Source organism: Thunnus thynnus, chromosome 11 (assembly GCF_963924715.1).
Source record: "Thunnus thynnus chromosome 11, fThuThy2.1, whole genome shotgun sequence".
NCBI lineage: Eukaryota > Metazoa > Chordata > Actinopteri > Scombriformes > Scombridae > Thunnus > Thunnus thynnus.
In genome coordinates, this window is record NC_089527.1 from 25,534,830 (window position 1) to 25,555,389 (window position 20,560).

At 40.3% G+C, this 20,560-nt stretch overlaps 2 protein-coding genes across 12 annotated transcripts in view; one reads left to right on the forward strand and one right to left on the reverse strand.

Annotated features, from left to right (window-relative positions):
• Positions 1-20,560, reverse strand: part of caska (calcium/calmodulin-dependent serine protein kinase a) — a 122,476-nt gene that overhangs the window by 46,554 nt on the left and 55,362 nt on the right. For all 11 annotated transcript variants that reach the window (XM_067604118.1, XM_067604120.1, XM_067604117.1 and 8 more), the window contains exons 3-5: positions 17,830-17,935; positions 14,537-14,614; positions 14,268-14,340 (exon numbers count right to left, since the gene is read on the reverse strand). In XM_067604118.1, coding sequence (XP_067460219.1) covers positions 14,268-14,340; positions 14,537-14,614; positions 17,830-17,935 — 257 coding nt within the window. The remainder of the gene's footprint in view (positions 1-14,267; positions 14,341-14,536; positions 14,615-17,829; positions 17,936-20,560) is intronic.
• LOC137192989 (probable G-protein coupled receptor 82) lies at positions 2,477-5,514 on the forward strand. Its single transcript, XM_067604126.1, has 4 exons — positions 2,477-2,628; positions 3,326-4,182; positions 4,373-4,507; positions 4,674-5,514. Exons 2-4 carry the CDS (start codon positions 3,331-3,333, stop codon positions 4,908-4,910), a joined length of 1,224 nt encoding a protein of 407 aa, XP_067460227.1. The 5' UTR covers positions 2,477-2,628; positions 3,326-3,330; the 3' UTR covers positions 4,911-5,514.

Consider the following 20,560-nt stretch of genomic DNA (forward strand, 5'->3'; position numbering starts at 1 on the left):
GATGCACTGATATGAAAATTCTTGATACCAACAACAGATTGTTTACAAAAATATGTGCAGATGCCACTACTGTTGGTTGGTCATTTATGCCTGTCTGTCCATTTGTTTTTCACCTGCCTAAACACAGATGACCAAAGAACACAATTTCACTCAGCCTACAAACTATCCTACCACTACTGCTGCATTTATATAGTTTATATTGTTTACACCTCCACAATAATCAAAATTTAAGCCAATTTGATTTTTGAAAACATGATTTTCAGCTAATCTGAAAAGATGATGACAATGTAGCTGTAAAACTCAAACCAGCCTAAACAGACTGTTTTGTGTCTACAATTAAATAAATATTTTAGAACTGGTTAATACAACAGTTCTCATTATAGGAAGGCTATTACTTAATGGTAATGATGACCTAATGACAATACAGGCTGAATATGAACATGGCTGTTCAAACTGTAGAAGCAATCACATCCCTCCTTAAATATTGTACTTAATTTGCAGTGAGGGGTTGTTTCCTTGAAAAAAAAAAAAATCACACACACCTAGCAGGCCACAGGCCCATTCTGCCTTTTACTGGTAACTTTCTAGGTAAAGTTAACATTATTTCTGGCACATTAACTCACATTTTCTCCATCATGCCACTGCTCCTCTCATTATGGTTACGGATTTGGCTGCAACAATAATTAGGAATACACACTATGAAAAAGTCATGTTTTACAATCTGCGACATACGGACAATATATCCTAACTTTACTTTACCACCTTAAATGCCTGGTGAACAAGCAAGCTAGCTTGCAAATTATGTAACGTTAGACTAACATTATTAATGTTAAATATTTTCCAGAAGTTGGACGGTTACAATCAGTGACATGTTGCTTTCGATTTGCAGTCTCTTGTAATGTCATTACGTACTTGTCAAGTGTGACCATATCATGGATGTATGGACCATATCCTCGCTGGAGGCTGGAGGAATGAATCCAGTGCTATGATTGGTCGAACTCTTCTTCTTTTATTGCTTATCAGCAGGCTACAAGCTGCTGCCTCTTGCTGTTGGGACTTGAGTACTGCACGTGCACAATTGAACCACAGATTTATGAATTGAACTTACAGGCATCACCAGTTTTTGCGTGGTTTAGAGTGACAAATCGTACCAGCGTACTTTGATGTCAAAATGTGTACCTGCTATGCAAAATGCGTACAGGTTGGCAGGTCTGAGTTTACATACCCTGGTAGAATTTGTGAAATATTGGCCATTTTTTGGAAAGTATGACTGATCATGCTGAAAACGTTTGTTTTATTTAGGGATAGAGGTCAAGTGAAGCCATTTATTTTTACATAATTGTGTGTGCCCTTTTTAAATCATAATGATGACTGAAATCACCAAAATGGCCCTGATCAAAAGTTTACATACCCTTGAATGTTTGATTTGATAATATACACACAAGTTGACACACACAGGTTTAAATGGCTATGAAGGGTAAGTTTCCACACCTGTGACTTGTTTGATTGTAATTAGTGTCTGTGTATAAATAGTCAATGTGTTTCTCAGCTCTTGAGAGACCCCTGCACATTTCATCCAGGGCTGCTCTGACTTTACTAGATACTGAGCCATGAGGAAAGCAAAAGAACTGTCAAAGGACCTGCAAGAAATGGGAGCTGAACTTTATAAATCAGGAAAAGGATATAAAAAGATATCCAAAGATTTGAAAATGCCAATCAGTAGTGTTCAAGCTCTGATAAAGAAGTGGAAAATTAAGGGTTCTGCTGATACCAAGCCACGGTCAGGTAGACCAACAAAGATTTTCAGCCACAGCTGCCAGGAAAATTGTTCAGGTTGCAAAGAAAAACCAACACGCCTCAGCTGAAAGTTGCATGTGGCTGTTTCAAGATGCACAATAAGGAAGTACTTGAACAAAAAAGGGCTGCACGGTCAAGTTGCCAGAATAAAGCCGTTACTGTTCCAATGCCACAAAACAGCCTGCTTACAATATGCCAAACAGCACCTAGACAAGCCTCAAAACTTCTGGAATAAAGTTATTTGGAGTGATGAGACCACAGTTGAACTTTATGGTCACAACTGTAGACACTTGTGAACGGTACACATCTTACAGATTCTGCCTGGGTACGTAAACTTTTGGGCACAACTGTAGATCTAGATATCATTTCTGTGTAGACAAGACCTCAGGGGAAGACAAGGACTTTGGTTGTGAAGCAAAGAGAAACTGAAACGGAGAACACAGTCTTAAATTAGAAAGAGAAAAATGGAAACTCTAAATGCTATATGTGAGGAAATTAAGAATAAGAAGAGTCAGTTAAGTTTGGAAGAAGCCCTGCATAACATTTGAATACATTACTCAATATGCATTAGATTTACAAAAAAATCCATATCTAACCTTGAATGCAGCACATGCATGATGAGGAAGCTGAACACATATAGAATATGTCAGAACACACCCATAGAGGTCAGCTCTGCTATATATCTCTTGTTCTTACAAAGCAGGAGGAAGTCACAGAAAAACTTCATACTGAACCTGCTGTTACCTTCACTTGTGAATATTTAATCTCAAGTGTAGCTGTTTTTGATTCCTGTGTGGTTTTTGGATGATCTTGTCAGAGCTCCTGCCAGTGGTATGTATAAAGCAAATCTATCTATTCATTTTTTACATATAATATCACTGAAATAAGCACCTTTTATTGTGTCTAATCTTTAATACTGACTTAAATGAAAACTAGGAGTTAAAACGTTAAAAGTCTAAAGAGAGTTATATTTATTATCACCATGTAATCAGAATGGGGAGAAATGTGGGGTCGGGTGTCTTGCTCAAGGAGACGGACATATGATTAGGAGGAGTCTGGGATTGAGTCAATTCTGCTACCAGAGCTTTTATTTTATTTAAATTAATATTTTGAAAATAAAATAAAAAATTAGTAAAAATGTGTAAAAACTCAAACTGAGGTAAAACACTAACACTTTCTTCTCATTCTCATTATGTTTATGTGCGGTGTAAAACAAGAATGAATTTTGATTAATACATTTTGAGGAATTTTGAAAATAAAAAGCTTATGCTGTACATCTACCATCTATTACACTTATAAACGATTAGATCATAACTCAAACCCACACACACACAAAACAAGTAATCCACCAAAAATAACTCTTGTAACCCACAAAGGAAATGACAACACAATGACAACAATCAAGCAAGAACTTTTCAGTTGTTGGAAGGAAGGTGCCTGATAATTTCAACCATCTTGTAGGATGGCTGATTTGGTCTTCTCTAACTTTTCACTTCTCCCATTCCCTCCCGCTTTTGTTCTCTTACAGATCAAATGGAGCATACATCTCACACATCTTCACCACATAATGCTTCTTTCTGGTCTTCTGTACCGTCTTCTCTCCCCTCCTCTGTTCTCGTCCTCTGCACCACCTCTGCTTCACTCTTCTTCCTTCCCTTTGTTTATGCACTCCTCTTCCTCACCGCTCTCCCAGGCAATGCACTGTCTTTGTGGGTGTTCCTGCGGTGCATCTCCATCACATCCCCCACTCACATTTATCTGTCCCACCTGAGTATCTCCAACCTGCTGCTGTCCCTCACCGCGCCCTTCCTTGCAGCCTACTATGCCAGGGGCTCTGCCTGGACAATGCATGGCGCCCTGTGTCAGCTAGTCCTACACGGCATCACCCCAGTGCTCTACATTAACATCTACATAAGCCTCATGATTCTAACATGGGTGGCCCTTAGCCGCTTTGCAGCTCTCATCCAGCACACCCACGCTTCCAGGCCGAGCGCCTGTACAAGGCTGCTGCCACACGGTTTCTTCACCCGTCTCACAAGGGCCTCCTTTGCCAGCAGGGTGTGTATCACAGTGTGGGTGCTGGCAGTAGGCTGGACTGTGCCAGTATCAATTTACTACTCAGTGAAAGAAGCTATGCAAGGCAGTGGAAAAACTGAGCCAGGAGGACTTGTGGAGGTGTGTTACAGCCCTGCGATGGAAATGGGGGGCAGTCGGTCTGCAGCTTTCCATGTGGCTGCCATAACCGTGTTCTTTTTATGTTACCTACTGGTGCTGCTGTCCTACATGGCATTGCTGAGGCATATCAGACGCTCACGCTGCAGCACAAACGTCACCACCTCCCAGAGCCTGCTGGGTAGGGTGTTCCGAAACATTGTGGTCATCCAGGTGGCTATGAGTTATATTCTATAACAACATTGTTTTGTCAAATCTGAAGTTAGTTTATTGCATTAGCAAACAGAATTAATAATAAAACATAGAATATAATATTAATATTAAAACTAACATCATCTATATTTCACTTTGGTTTCCATAATGATAACCAGGACTTAAAGTGTTTTTTTACAACTCTATCCAGGTTGTTCTTTCAGTGTGCCTGCTGCCATACCACATCTTCAGACCCATCTTCATTTCTCTGGCCCATGATCAGCCGAAGCATTCACCCGGCCCCGAGATCGGCAACCACTGTCATCCACTCTCCATCCTCATCGAGGTGACAACATTTCACCTTCTTAAGTCAAGCATATACCAAAGTAGACAAGTACGAGTTAAAATGTTGCTACATTTTTTCAATAGTGCGCCATCGTATCCAGACTAGTTAATCATAAAAAAATATATATAATGATGATGAAGATTGTTTTCTTCTCCTCTTCGTCTAGTTGAAGAACTGCCTGTTACTTCTGGCTGCACTGAGAGGTTCAACTGACCCCGTGATGTACTTCCTGTTAGACAAGACCTTTCGCCATAAAACCCTCAGTCTTTTAAGGTGTAAGAGGAACAAAGCTCAAAGTAAACAACAATGCTGGTCAGTTACAGGAAGTGTCAGTCAGAAGGTTGGACAGTTGGGAGATGGAAATGTAGCTACTGCGAATTCAAGCCACGACAGTGTTTTGTAGCCAGCACTGTATTTTCCTGTTGTTTGATGATTGGGGACTTCTGTTGCGCATTACTCTTCTCTCTTTCACCATGTCAAAAATAAAAGTATCTTGAAAGACTTTCAACGTGACATAATGTCATTTTTCAAGTGTACACGGAAATGTTTGTAGAGCAAACCTCATGTGCAATCTCAGGCTATACATATTTGATATCCATGTGTCATAAACCTTGTTCAGTAATTGGGTATAAATTATTAAGCAAGAAGTACACACTGGTGTTTGTGCACAAGGTGTGTGAGACCGTATTGGGAGAGTTTTCAAGAAGACAATGTTCTGCGAAGTGTGGCCCCTGCAGATGTGTGTCTCCTAAGGGGCCTGGGCTTTTCAGACTGAAGCAGACAGACACACATAGACACAGACCGGGGGGAAAATACACAGCACACCTAAAGAAATAGTGCCAGGAAAAAAGAATTCACACTGAGTAGGGGGGATGGAAGAAAGAGGAGAGGAGAAATAATGTGCTGAACTGCCTGTGATATACTATTACTTACAAGGTCTTTGATATGATGTTAAAAGCGAGGGGAACTTGATGAGGGGAACTTGATGAGGGGAACTTCTAAATTCACTCAAGTGAATATAGATAAGTAAGGGGGGTTGGGAGGGACATGCACCTCTGTGGAAATTGCTGCCTTAAAAAGTAAAAACATTGTATAAAATGTGCATCGTCAGGAGGGGCAGGTTTAATTTGGGCAACAAGAAAATTAACTAAGTCACACTTGCTTACCTCAATAAATGTAACCTGTGGTAGCTTAATTGAAGGCATTTTTCGCTCATTTGCTGTGACCAATTTCTTACTGAATTATTGCTACTGTTATTCACATAATTTTCCCAATTGTTCAGCTTCATTACAGATGATACAGCCCGTATCAAAGAGTGTTACTTAAACCTCTGTGTGTTTGGGGCATGTATATACGAGAGAGTGTCTGTGTGCATTCTTGCATTCATTTGTTTGTGTGAGATAGGCAAGAGTCTCCCCAGAGATAGCATTAGTTTCAGTGGTTGTCCACGGTGACTGATTATTGTGTTTGATTGTTCAGGCAAAATCTTCTCAGACACAAAAGATCATCGCTACCAGCACTCTCAGGAGATGCAAGGCTGTTTAAAAGTTATCAGTCCATCAATAAAATGACATTGTTTGTCCTTTGGTGGTTTTTGTAACGCCCACTTGTTCCTCAAGACTTGCACACAAAAGCGCAGAGGGACATCTTTTATGAAACTGTTAAGACTAAAATGTAATAGAAAATAAGCTCTATTGACCAAACCTAACCAGGGCTGCCCTGTACATACTGATTATCATCCATACTACGCCTCGTTTCTCACACTTTCATAAGCGGCAGCCTGTTAAGCTCAGTGTAAGTGTAGCCTTTTAACATCGACCCTTTTTTTAAAATTTTCGCCCATTTGGCATACCCACATGGAAAAGCTTATAACAGTAGAACCGTAAGGCCAAAATGTGTTTATTAGGCTTCATTTGAAAAGTAACGTCTCCTAGTTTCTGGAAATGTTGACATTTGTTTAGCATGTGGCCAAAACACAACCAAAATTACATCAGTTCAAATATGTGAAAAAGTGTTTTTGGTCCTCTTCTATAATGAGTCATATTTGAATAACAATAACTAGGACGTGCTTTATGCCAGAACTATGCAAATCACCACATACCTTCTACATCTTGTCAACCACACCTGTATAAAATTCCAGACTTCTAGTCCTAACCTTATGGAGTTTTTAGTTTGTGGTGTCACTGGTGTCCCTGAACCTCATTAAAACATCTCCAAGAGGCCAAATTGTGCCAGTTGCTTTTACTCATTACTGCATGATGCTAAGCCGCTTACAACTGGCTTAAGCAGGTCGGTGGCGACCCGCTGGATGTTAAGAGGTTAAAATGTTGCTTAGTTTGAACGTAGTGTGGGAATGACACTGTAACTTACATGATATAAATCAGTCACAACTTAATAATTGTTACCATGGTGATTTGTTCCCCTTTTGATGGGACTTTTGCTGATGCTTTTCCTGTTTATGACCATACAGTGATACTACACATCCTCCCCTTAGTAAACACTTCAAACTACAATAGAAGCAACAGACTGTTAAGTTTTTTTTTTAAACAGACATACAGATTGTATTATATGTTAGCTGGTTCACACATGACATGGATACAGGCAATAAGATGAGAGGAATCAGCAGGAACAATGGGAAAACTGTGATCTTGACACTCAGTAAGCCTACATGTGCAGCAAGCATTTTGTCACTGGCAAGTCAAATATCCAAATGTCAGTTTTCACACACATACAGACACACACACACTACAGTCCTGGATTTAACCCACTGTCACTGTACAGAAACATTTCTCAGAGACAAACCCAAGTAAAAGGTAAATTATCTTGAAATGAGTTTGGTGAAAATGATTTTGAAACTGGGTTTGCAATGAGAGGATTAACATAGAGTATAATTTCCTTGGTCATTCTACAATTTATACACATGTTCAGCTTGCAGGCTGCAGGTTTATTGCGTCAGACTTCTGCCTGGTGCTGTGTAAATAAATAAGTGTTTCCTTGACAGTAAAATATGTGCATCTCTATCTACTCACAATGCGATGTTAATCTGACATTTAGGTTAAATGATGACCTACTTGTATTATGATGTGTTGTGCTCTGTCTCCTATGGAGACAGAGCACAACATCCCCCCTCTCTTCGTTCTTCAAAGGACATCTACGTGAAAGGTACAAGAGTAGCGTAGCTCCGTTAAGGAATAAGGCAGTACGTGCGCGCGCGCGCGCGCGCGTGTGTGTGTGTATAAATGTGCGTGTGTAGTTGCGCGGGCGCCGAGGGCGAGCGGCAGAAACATGACGTGAATGCGAGCGGAGCAGTTGAAAAGTTTAGCAGTAAGTTGTCAATGTGGCAGTAAATGTACAGTACAGGCTGTGTGTCAGTTCATAAACGCTGCAGCTCCTCAAGAGAAAGAAAATACTCACCGATAGAAGGGGGTTAGCCCCGACGTTAGCAACAACGCGTTAGCTTAACTTGACCGGGCTCACTTAAGGTGGACCAGCAATTCTCATTTTAGTGTCAATCTCAGCCGCTCTTTAACAGAGAACGGAGAAATGTCTGGCTGATAAGTCTCTGTCTTGAGTTTTTCATAAGCCCCTCACATATGACACCCCCCCCCCCCCCCCCCCAGCCCCAAAGCAGTCAACCTAGGGAAAACACTGGAGACACAACATATACACAGCACAGAAATCACATACATATGTGTAATAACTGGAGTGGGTGTTGGCAATCTCAGACGATGACACACAGACGATATTAAAACAGAGACAGAAGAAGCTGTGTCTCTCTCTTTAGCTCTTGAAGGCAGATCCTGAACAGTTAGACAACTCTGGATAGATCAGACTCACAGGAAACAAACACAGCTGCCAAGACGTAACAAAATGGACATGTATTTGACAAGCGCTGTGGTACACAAAGGTGTAATTTTGCCATCAAACCTAGACAACTAAAAGAGTAAACAGTATGTGTATAGATGTAGTGTATGCAGATATTTGTGCATGAGTGTGTAACATCCATATTTGTGTGTCTGTGTGCATTTGTGTGTGTGTGTGAATATGATATCTAAATGTCAGAATCTAATGGTTGACACCTCAAGGCCCATTGGATGCCATTTAAAAAAACATTAAAGATCGGTTTATGCTTGATCAGAGATATTTCATACAACATGTTTGACCATGGAGCGGTTCTGACAGAGTACACTGGCCCTTTAACTCTGCCATACAGTCACCCACCGCCACACAAACAGCACTAACAATGCTGCTGATTGTGTATCACAAGGAGGTTCGAGTGAACTTGGGGCCATTTCACCTGGTAAAAACAACTGGCATTCAAGTATTCAGCAGGGAAAAGAGTCTCCTTTCCATTTATCTCACTTGTACCTATTCATATGTAGAATGTGGCATTTGTTAGGCAGCCAGGTCAGATAAAGTCAAGGAAGAGGGACTGAGACATACACGCAGAAAATCAAATACGGTGCAGCGGCTCAAACTCAAGCTCTACTCCCTTAGATGATGATCAGGGTTCAGAAAGAACAAAAGCCTAGGACTACATGCTGTATGCACACACACAGTAAGCTAAAGGAAGTAGTTATTTGCTATTCTAATAATCTAAAAAGACTAAAAATAAGAATAAAACATGAAAACAACCAAGTTGCATTGATGTCACTTCTCAGAAAGATATGCGCTTAGAAGCAACTGTGAGTCTGTAAACAGAAGAGCTATGATTATCTTTATTGTCCACTGACCAACACCAGCTTCTAAAACCAACACTGCAACACAGAAGCTCACACACAAATTTAACCACGGTGTAAAAAGATGTCAAGTTTAACACAACAAGCTAAATCATGAAGGCATGAATGCTGAAGTTTGTGCAAACTTTCAATCTTGTTTCCTGCAGAAACACTAGGTTTTATTCTGGGAAGGCAAGCTATAAAATTCACAGATGGAAAGCTGTTTCTTCTGTTCGGAGCATCTGACAGGAGATCCCCTCACCTTAGCGTACCTGGGGATAAAAGCAATAGCCTACTATCGTTGTAAGGTATAGTCTACACCAGCATGACTTTCTATTCATTTATGTTTGCATCAAAAGTTTTGCCGTGTTTATGGATTCCTCTGATTGCTCAGCGCAACGTCAGGATCTGTGCTTTGCAGATCAAACCTTCAGCCTCACTTCAACTTCAGAAAAGTATGCCATAGCACAAACATTCCCAGAAAAGAAAGTTCATCTTCAGACTGTGCATTGGCGCTGGCTTTCAGCTCTCAGACTTGTGTATTCAAAACTGAGCCAGATAAACCAACTCTATTAGTTTGCAGGGCGGCTGCATGCACACTGTCTGTAGCAATGAGAGGGCCAAAGGCAAACACACCGATCCACAGAAATAGACACACAAACAAACCGGAGCTGCTGTCTCCGGTGGAGGTCTGTGGTGACGTGTGGAGGAAGATAAATACTGAGACATCAGGGTGATTTATGGACATCGGGATTTAAATGAATTCAGTGACTTTCATGCATGGAAAGATGCGGCACACTCAAGCTGATCCATATTCAACAAGGACAAGCTTTGTTGTTAATGCACTGCATGTGTATGTGTAAGTAGTGTTTTGTGTGTGTCCCCTGTAAAGGGCATAAATCCAGGGCAGTACATCTGATAAGCCTGAGACAGGAGCTCACAGAGTCACTGTTAAATGGTGATAATAGAAGTGAACACCACCCTGGGCCAATGTCAAAGCTGCATTTGTACCTCAGTGATCAAACAGGCACCTTTCACAAATATCCCGGTTCTATTCATCACATACAGTACCAAACATTTGGACACACTTTCTCAAACAAGTGAATGGGAGGGTGTGTCCAAACTTTTGACTGGTACTGTATGTATAATCCTTTAGTTTGGTTATTTCATCAATATCTGTGATGACACTTCAGAGAGGTTGGTGTGATAAATACAGCTTTGTTTGGGGCTGCAACAAACTATCATTTTCATTACAGATTAGTCTGCCGAATATTTTCTCAATTAATAAATTATTCATCTGGTCTATAAATGGCATAACATAGTGAAAATGCCTTTCACAATTTCCAAAAGCCCAGGGTGAGGCTTATCAAAAACGCAAGACACTCATCAGCCACACATTTCTCCGTTCTCTGTTAGATTGACACTAAAATGAGAATTGCTGGTCCACCTTAAAGGTCAGTCCACCTTAAGTGAGCCTGGTCAGGTTAGGATAAGATGTTGTTGATAACTTTGGGGCCAACCCCCTTCAGTAGACGAGTATTTTCTTGGTCTTGAGGAGCTGCAGTATTTATAATCTGTACTGCAGTATTTATAATCTGTACTGTACATTTACTGCCTGACTGACAACTTACTGCTAACCTTCTCCTCTGCTCCGCTCACATTCAGTGTCATTTTTCTGCCACTCACTCTCTGCACTTGCTCATCTACACACGCTCATTTACACATTCACTACACATACGCACACATTACGGACTACCCTATTCCTTAATGGAGCTATGCTACTCTTATAACAGTACCTTTCACGTAGATGTCCTTTGAAGAATGAAGAGAGAGAGGATGACTCAAACAATTCCACATTAATGCAGGGTGTTATTGTGCTCGTACAATGTGCGAGTGAAAATCATTAGTAGCCCATTGATATTAATAATGAAAGTGAAATTTTAATAGCGGCGCTCAGAATTTGGTGCACCGCTGCTGAATGACTATAGGGGAAACACTGCAGTCTAAAACGAACAATATTCAGTTTACTGTCACATAAGACAAAGAAAATTAGAAAATCTTCAGTCATGAGAAGCTGCAACCAGATCATGTTTGGCATTTTTGCTAGAAAAAGTGAATGAATGAAATGGTTAACTGAAGGTTTACAGCTTCATTCTGAGTTCCAGTTAATCCTCCCCTTCTTGCTGAGACGTCAAGAAGGGGAGGATATATCAGTGTACAGTACCAGTCGAAAGTTTAGACACACCTTCCCATTCACTTGAATGAGAAATGTGTCCAAACTTTTGAGTGGTACTGTACGTCTAGCTGAAATGCGTTCTAATGTACATCTCTGTAAGTCTGGTAAGTTGTTGGGGGAAAAACAAAAACAATCTAAACAAAAACAAGGAAGTGTGTTTTTTCATTTTGAGGGTGTCTCCAGTGTGAGAAGTGTTCTCTGTTGGCCACACATTAGCACAATGATGCAGATACACACACACACACACACACACACACACACACAATACTGAAACTTAGTCTTTGACTGATGATTCAGATTCACGTGCAACCTGAGAGCGGAAACCACATTTAACATTTACAAGAATTCCCTGCTACTCTGCTTGTCAAGCCATATAACCGCAACGTCTGGGGTTCAAACCCGTCTGCAGAACTTTGTTGCATGTCACCCCTCCATCACTCCCCCCCCTCGATTCCTGTCATCTCTCCACTGTCCCTCTAATAAAGGTATAACAGGCCATCCAATGCCACTCCCTGCATAGTATGTCACATTATTAATCAACACGCTGACAGCAAGTGTACTCAATTGAACATACTGCCCATGCGGGAAAGAATTGGTTGACATATCGAGACTGTTGCTGTGACTTTGTGGCAGGAAGGCATGCGGGGAGAAAAACTCTAGTCAGTGCGTGTAGATATGACACCTAACATCACTGTTAGACTGAAACACACATGCACACACACACGCTAAATCTGTAAACTGCCAGCTGTATCACCTCATGACCCTTTGAACTTACAGGCTGGGTATCACACAGTGAGACAATGAACCTAAGCCTAAGCCAGTAATTCAGTAGAGATCCTGTATGGGAGAGCAGCTGGCTTAAGACAGAGAGATAGGACTGTATATGCTGCAATGACTAATACCTCAGAACAATGCTGAAAAGACTGATAGTAATCCACAAGCTGGGAGATGACTGTGGCCATATAATATGCGTTAGTCTCACAGAAAAGGCAATAAAATACATATAAAAGGCAGTACTGCACCTGAGCTCTGCGAATATCACATAAAAACCATTAAACTCACAACTGGTGGAGCTGTTGGACGAAGTGTGTTTTGCACTGCTTGTTTGTGAGTGCGGAGAGTGACAGAGGAGGTGAAAGATGCACCATTTTGAATGCAAAGCCTTATTTGAGGTGTTGGTTTTTTCCTGAAATCCGGCTGGCTCTGCTTATTATAAGATTTGGTTAAAGCTGGCTGATACAAAAGCTACCTGCAAACCTTCATGTGCAATCGACAATGCATTGACCTCTTCCCACATATGCACACATAATTAAATATCTATAGACAAACTCCATTAATAGGGAAAAACAGTAAAGTGGTAAAAAGCATTGCATGTTAATTCTACAGTGGAAATAAGTGCAAATCCTGTATTTGACACCTGAATTTCACATTGTGCAAACGATATGCTTGCTGTCAGTACACTTTTTCCACCATCTACCACAGAGCAGGCTGCAGCCATAGTTCAATTCAAAACAATTAAAGCAATTATTTGCCTTACTTTGTATGAATGAAACCTGATTTGAAAGTGTTTTATATTCACCAGCGAGCTTAACTGAGACCAGGGTCACACCTGAGAGGCTCGTCTGCTGATTTGTAACTGATCAGCACCATTATGTGTTAAGATGATGGAGGCCAAACCATCTCTCACGTTTTTCCTCTAACATCGACACATGAAGAGTATTTCAACCAGTGTGATGTCACGGCAGGTTGAACTGCAAACGCTACTGGGAACTGAATAGTTTTGGATCCTATGCAGAGCTCAGAAGGACAGAGAAATGAAAGAGTGATCTAAACAGCTCAGTTGAAAGGTGACTGATTTTTTAGGAAACGTGTCAAACATAAGACTGAGGCATGCTGCAATCTATTCTAGGAGGATATTCTGGCAGAGAGCATTTTCATATGCAAAACACCTGTAGTTGGAATTGTGCTCTCTTATTCATGTCTGGCAGGCTCCAGATTCTTTGCAGTCACTGTCAGGCCAGTTTTACACATGCCAACTCGTGGCACCTCTAGAAAAGGAAAGTAGCAGTAACAGTAGCAGCAGTTTAGACCTGCAGATGTAGACATGACGATGATATGACCTCCAAACAAAGAAAGTAACAGCTGCTACAAATTCAACATTTGCACCACAGCAGGCAGTTAGTGTTGCACCCTAACCCCTTTTTGAGGTTTTACTTTTTACACTCGCACCAGCCACTAGCTAGAAATTCTAACAATAATAATAATGGCATACAAATGAATCAGTATTATGTCACACTAACCTTCAGTACATATTGAACACTCAAATGAAAATACAATCCAGCAGGTGGCTGTAAAACCCCCCAAAACTTGCTTTGAGGAGTCCATGTGTTAACTGATAAGTTCAAAAACTCTTGTGAATATTCAGAAGATAAATGTGGTTACGACCTCCTTTTCTCTTCAAAGTCTGCAGAACAAAGGAAACATGATGGCTCTCTCTGCTCTATTCCCAGTGTTGTAATAAAAAATATTCTCCAAAACTTTTGCAGGTTTGAAATGCATAAAATTTAAAAAACAACACTTGTAACACAACTGCCTGCTTGTGATGCTAATGTAAATTGTCAGGAGGTGTTAGGTTCCTTTTCTGTATTTGGTGGACATTGACAGGACTATATCTGCAATTCTCAACTGTTGGTGTTTCTACTTTTCTTGACTGGAAGTGTTACAGATTGCACTTGCAGCACCAGAATGCGATGATATTCGCTGTCCTCTGTTTTGCGTGAAGCAAGAAGCTAAAAGTCACAAATACCTTGACGTCTCGATGGATGACATTGTTGTCGTGGCAATAGCGTAGCGCCTCGAGGATCTGTCTCATGTAGTGACTGAGGAAAAGACATTGTACAGTTGTATCATCATAAATAAGCATCAAGCAACAATAAATAATACGGGTGCTATACACTGTGCACCAAGTGTTTGTTTTCATTTAAGAAATGGTTGCAAGAATCAATATCAAGCACAAAAAAAAAACTAAGCAGCATGACAGATCCTCTTAAGGAAGAAAAATCAAAAGGAGCTCACCTGGCCACTGCTTCGCTGTAGACAAAGCCAGCATCTGCCCTCTTCACAATCTCAAAGCAGAGGTCCGCTCCATCCATACTAATAAAGACACAGACAGAGGTTGAAGGAGAGGGAGAGACACAGACAGAGGATCAGTGTGGCATAAAGGTCAGGGCAGAAATCTGGGTACGAAGGAAAGGTCACTCTTATTAAAACTTCAACACTGTGCTTCTGTGTGATTGGTTGTGAGGGTGAAATGGGAGACGTAGGTCAGTAGAGGAGAAGCTGTAATTATGTCTGGTCTCGGTGGGTCGAGGTAGAAACAGCTTTATCGCGAGAATGCAGCTGATATGATGCTCTAAATGTTTCTGTCAACTTCCTTCCTTAAGTTATTCTTTAAGAATAACTCAAAAAGCATTAAGAATAACTTCAGGTTCAGTAAATTAAATAAGTTCAGGGGGTTTGTAATGTTTGTGTGTACCTTCAAACAGACATCAGAGCGGGATTTTGATGTTTCCAGAAAATAATTACCTGGAAATCTTTGTCCGATCAGCAAGATACACAGATGGAAAGGCCCATGTCAGGTTTGTTTTAAAGGATGTCAGTGTATTTCCACAGACACTCCACTAGAGGGAGCTTATGTTGTTACCACTATATTTGAATACAGCACCAGGAGAGAATGATTTGTGTAATCTGCAAATACTCTAAGCAAATATAAACTTCATCCATTTTAAATCCACACTAAACAAATGGTTAGGTGGAGAACCAACATCCATGTGTCATCAGATACCAAATTAAATCTTTTGCACTGTCAGATCATGTGGCTCCTTTAATGATTTGTCTTTAATTTATGGAAGGAAAATAGTGGCACAAAGTACAGCAATATATTTGCATACTCCTCTTCTTGAATTAATCTCTATAATTTTATAAATTACTGAATAAAACAAGTCAATCTTTTTATAAATCCAAGAAGTGTATGTGTCAAACCAACTTCAATTTTCAATTTGCAAACACATTCTTGTAAGATAAGACACATGGAAGACTTTCAGAAAGACGAGAATATTTGTACACAATCATGCAGCTCCACCACATTAACCGAGTCTTCAGCAGGGGGGAGTGTTGCTTTAATGGCCAGATTTAATGCTTTTGCACTTATAAAATCCATCTGGAGTAATTTACAGTACAAATATGGCTTTAACAATGACAGCTTCTCAGCCCAGTTAAAACCAGCTGTTAGCCAGAGGTGAAAGCGCATCTTAATGCACAGAAAAACGTTGCACCTCTAAATCAATAAAATGCTTGGGATGGACTTTTAAGATATGGACATCAGACCCTTGCACACTGCCTCGGTACTGTTTAGCTGGCTCTTTTCTTGCGTAGACACACACATACTAGTATACAGAATGACAATCACACCCTTACATACTCACACAGACTTGCACTCTATTGTGACCTAGTCTTTCAGCTACAACTGATTCTGTCTCTCATAATTGCTCTGTTCCCATTCTTCCCCCAATTACTGAAACTTTTCTTTATTGTCACTAAGCCTCTGCACCAATTTAACAAGGCTGTTATGTAGGAGATGGCTGCAGCACATCCATATTTCCTCCACACAACTACCGTCACATTTTAGCCAGTTTGATTAGCCAGGAGGGATACCTGGGGGGAAAGGCAGATATATGAAGCTGTCTGCATTTATCTTTCATGTTTACTCAGTTATCTGCTCTGCTCTCAAAGGGCCGCACCGCTCATAGACGGTCTCAGATCTACCTGCAGTCCCATGCGTGCCTTAGTGTGTGTGTCTGTGTATGCTTGTGCATTATAAACAAGACGTGTATGCATAAATGAACACCAAAAACCTTGAAAATCTTTTAAAATGGAGCTCACTTGCATTTCCTTGAAAGTTTTCACCCCTATGTGCAAAACCCCAGCACTTGCCTGTTCAGCGATAACAGAATTAAATGATAAAGGAATTAGTTCTGGGTGAGGGGGAAAGATGAAGATACAGAGCAGGCTGGGAGGAGCCCGGAGAAGGCGCAGCTTTGAGAAAAGCTTGAGGTAGCAGCAAGTGTGAAATCTTAATCTCATCTCTTTCCCTTCATAATACAGTATATAGTGCTGCACTCACCCTCTGCACACCGTCTCTCCGTTCCTTTTTTCTTACTCCACCCCCATCCTCAGCTAACAAGCTTTCTCCTATCAGCACTGATTATATAAAACCACCGCAGGGTTTGCTTTCTCTGTCCTGCTATTGCCGCACCCTCCCTCCTCACGCTGTCATCCTTTTCTCTGTCTCCCTGTTTTCTCGCGCCCTACTGTATGTCCCTTTTTCCAGCACCAACCCATCTTCACACTCTCCTGCAGATACGACGGCCTGTGCTGCATGCTCTCTGGTGTTGAGTGGAAACCTTACGCCATAAGACCAGGGTCTGAAATGAACACCCGCCAACCAAGCGCCACATTTGTGTAGATTTTCCATTTGGCCAGTAAATCTTGGAAGGCTACACTGGCGGGTAAATATTTGTATTAAAATAGTCACGTAATAAAATATCTGGCATGATGGCTCAGATGAAATGACTCATGTTTGTTTCTATACAGTGTAGAAACACGTGTGTCTACATATGTCATTTTTACACACGTCTTCAACAACAGTAATACAAATCTTACTGTTGTTATACTATCATGTGGAATTCTGATGTTCGATCTGTCACTTGAGGTCACGTTTGTGAAGTCCACAAACGAGACAGAGAATGAATGAGAAGTTACATCTCTCTCTCTGTCTCTCTCTCAACCCAAATGACAGAAATCCATCGTAGTGACGGAGAAGTTTAATCCCTGCAGATGTTTGTTTTTGTTGGTTTACTTTACCTGTAAGATTTACAAAACTGTCTTGCAGATTGAGTTTTTTGTAACTATACAGAAAGGCAAAATGAACATCTGGATCGGCAGATGTTGCTCAATTTGGCATTATGAAATCTTTTTTTTTTAAAATACCAAAAACAAAATCTCTTTGTACAACATTGTGTATAACATTGATAAATATGAAATATTGGACTGTACCAACATGCTTTGATAATGTGTGTTTATTGGGTTATTTTATGGACATTTTGCTAGGGCCTCTTCTTTAAGTTTATATTCAACATACTACCTCATTATCTCAATAAAATGTACTGAAACAAATGTATATGTGACACAAAAAGACAATTTATTATTTTGGCCGGTAAAAAATATGTTTGGCCAGTGGATTATTTCATCTAACAGTCCCCTTGGCAGGTGAGTCAAAAAGTTAATTTCAGACACTGCATGAGACTTACAACTCGAAAACCATGTAGAGCATCCCATCTGAACTGTACGTCTCCAGCAGCTCCACGATGTGGGGGTGCTTCAGCATATGGCAGATACTGGCCTCCCTCTTCAGATCTGAAAACACAGAGAGAGAGAGAAAGAGAGAGACGGAGAGAAAGGAGGATGAGTACACGTAGCAGCAGGATGAGCATGCAGTTCTTTGGACTGAGGGAGGAAACCAAAGCACCCAGGGGTAACTTAGTCAATTATCAACATTTACACTGAACACCAGAGACTCTCTTTAAAATAGAGTGAGGAGTTATGACCAACACTCCAAAACCTCCAAATATTCTGTTTACTATCACATAAGAAAAAAGAAAGCATTATATCTATTTACTTATTTTTTGTATTGAGTTTTTGTTAGGATATATATTTTTAAATATAAATTTTTTAGTATTTTTATTGTTTCCTTTTATTGCAAATATTTGTCCACATACAATTTTCAATAAAAGGTTTTTTAAAAAATCCTCACAACTGAAAAATGGGAATATTTAGCTTTTTTGCCTGAAAACTGACTTTTGATCACCTTTCTTCTTGATCACCTAGTCTACTAACCGTTTCTTCTCTACTATTAAGTCTTTTGTGCTCCTCTGCTTTTTTATAAAGTCTATGATCCGTGACCCTGTCAGACTTTGCCTTTTTACTGTCATTTCACTCATCATGTCATAAAACTGGCGAGCACCTTCCTTCCTTATTTAGCAAACATTCTCTCAGGCATCAGTGACATGATGTTGAAAGAAACCGTGTTGCTGCAGCTTTCTCAGCTTTATACTTCGTCATTTCAGATGATCCTGCCTACCTTAGGACTCTGTGTAGTTTAGCCCCCGCTGTTAGCAAAGGAGAAAATGGAAAAAGGTAAGGGTCAGACTCCTGACAAACTGTGATTGATGATGACTCATCCTGTGTCTTCTATGCAAATTGGCAACAAGTCTCCACTCTCCTTTGGTTCAAATGATGTTTGTTTGCATCTATCCCATTATTTTAGATCCTCTTACTGCTGCCTGGAAATAAGCATCTACCACTTTAATTGGTTGCTAATGAAGGAGAGGGTTAATGCAGGGGGTTACTGAAGCTGAAAGAACAATGCGGGCTGGTTGTTTGGAAGAATCGCTGGGGAGAGATGACAGACATAGCTAACCACATTAGGGAAAAACATACAGCACCCTGCATGAAACAAATGGCAGGAAGCAACTGTACATTTCAATTTCTGTTTTTATAAGATAAAACAGAAGATATCATTTGAAGGAACCAGAGTGTTGACAAGACTGATGTGCACAGTGACAAGAAAGAAAGAGCTTAGACAATCAATATTCTGACACCGTCTCTCTGATGCAAATGGAAAATTGTCTGTCATGTAAAACGGGATGGATGGTTGGAAGGGTTGGACGATTTGGTGAAAACTGGAGCATACCACTGGATCACAAAGCCTTTAAATGAAAGCTGATTGACAAAAAATACTGGAAATTGAGTCAACATTTAGGTACATTTTCAAGTCATAATGCCAAACATTTGCTGTTTCCTGCCTCTGAAATGTGAGAATCTGCTGCATGTCTCAGGTTTATATAATTATAAACTGAATCTTCAGACTGATGTTTGGAGAAAATGATCCATTTGAAGACGTCAACTTGGGATTTGGGAAATGGTGATGGGAATTCAGCACAGTTTGCAGACATTTTAGGCAAAGCAGACGTATTTATATAGCACAATTCATACAGGAAACTGTGTCAAAATGCTTTACAAACATTTAAACTTGGAAAGGAATTTAAACAAACTTTAAAATACGAGTGTGTGCTGTCTCCAGCACAAACACACACACTTTTTTTTCCGATTACTTGTTCAAAAGATATGAAATAAAAGAAAATGTGAACATTTTAGGGGCAACAAATTACACACATTTAGAAGCATTTTATGGATTATATTGATTGACTAATGATGATGATGAAAATCCTTTAAACCTACACCCTCATGGTGTTGAAAAGTGTTGTAGTGAAGCTTTAACAACCTATGACAATTTCATTAAAACCGCATCCACACATGCGTGCACATATATACATTTTGTCTGGATGTCTACTCTTCCTTTACGCATCCTTTCCCCCCTCATCATCACTATTTCCACCACTTACAACCATATGCTATTTCTCCTTCTCACTTGTCTGCCATTTATTCACTTCAAGCCTCCCTTCCTCCCTCCAGAATGGCTCTCTATATTCAGACTGGCAGCCTGAATTACTTTATTAGCATTTTAGTCTGATTAGCCCAAAAGAACACATGAAAACAAATCCTTTACTTCAGTTGTGAAGCGACACATAAGGTAGAAGCTGTAACTTGTGGACAGACAAATGCAGGGGCTGCAGACTGTGAAACTGTTATATATCTTATACATCCATCTTCAACAGTGTTTTGCATTTTGAAAAAAGGTACCACTAGCCAACATATATACATATGTACACCTTCCTATTTAACAAACTGAAATATGGTGAATTTTTATTTCTTGTAATATGCCAAATACGTGTCAAGAGTAGTAGGCAGCAGAGCAGTATGATAGAGCGAGGTGTGTGTTCGACTGTTGGTGGGCAAAAACCTTTTCATTTTCTCCTGGCTGAGGTCTGATTTATTCATTCCTCCCTCCTGATCTAACAACAGGTGAGGGAGGTGTGTGTGTGGAAGCCGACCGTCCTCAACAGCTCCGTATCGCACTGT

Excerpts from the sequence above, each read along its gene's own strand:
- LOC137192989 (XM_067604126.1), top strand. The coding sequence starts at position 3,331 with ATGGAGCATACATCTCACACATCTTCACCACATAATGCTTCTTTCTGG. Across the intron at positions 4,183-4,372 it reads GAAACATTGTGGTCATCCAG|GTTGTTCTTTCAGTGTGCCT; the intron begins GTGGCTATGAGT and ends AACTCTATCCAG. Across the intron at positions 4,508-4,673 it reads CACTCTCCATCCTCATCGAG|TTGAAGAACTGCCTGTTACT; the intron begins GTGACAACATTT and ends CTCTTCGTCTAG.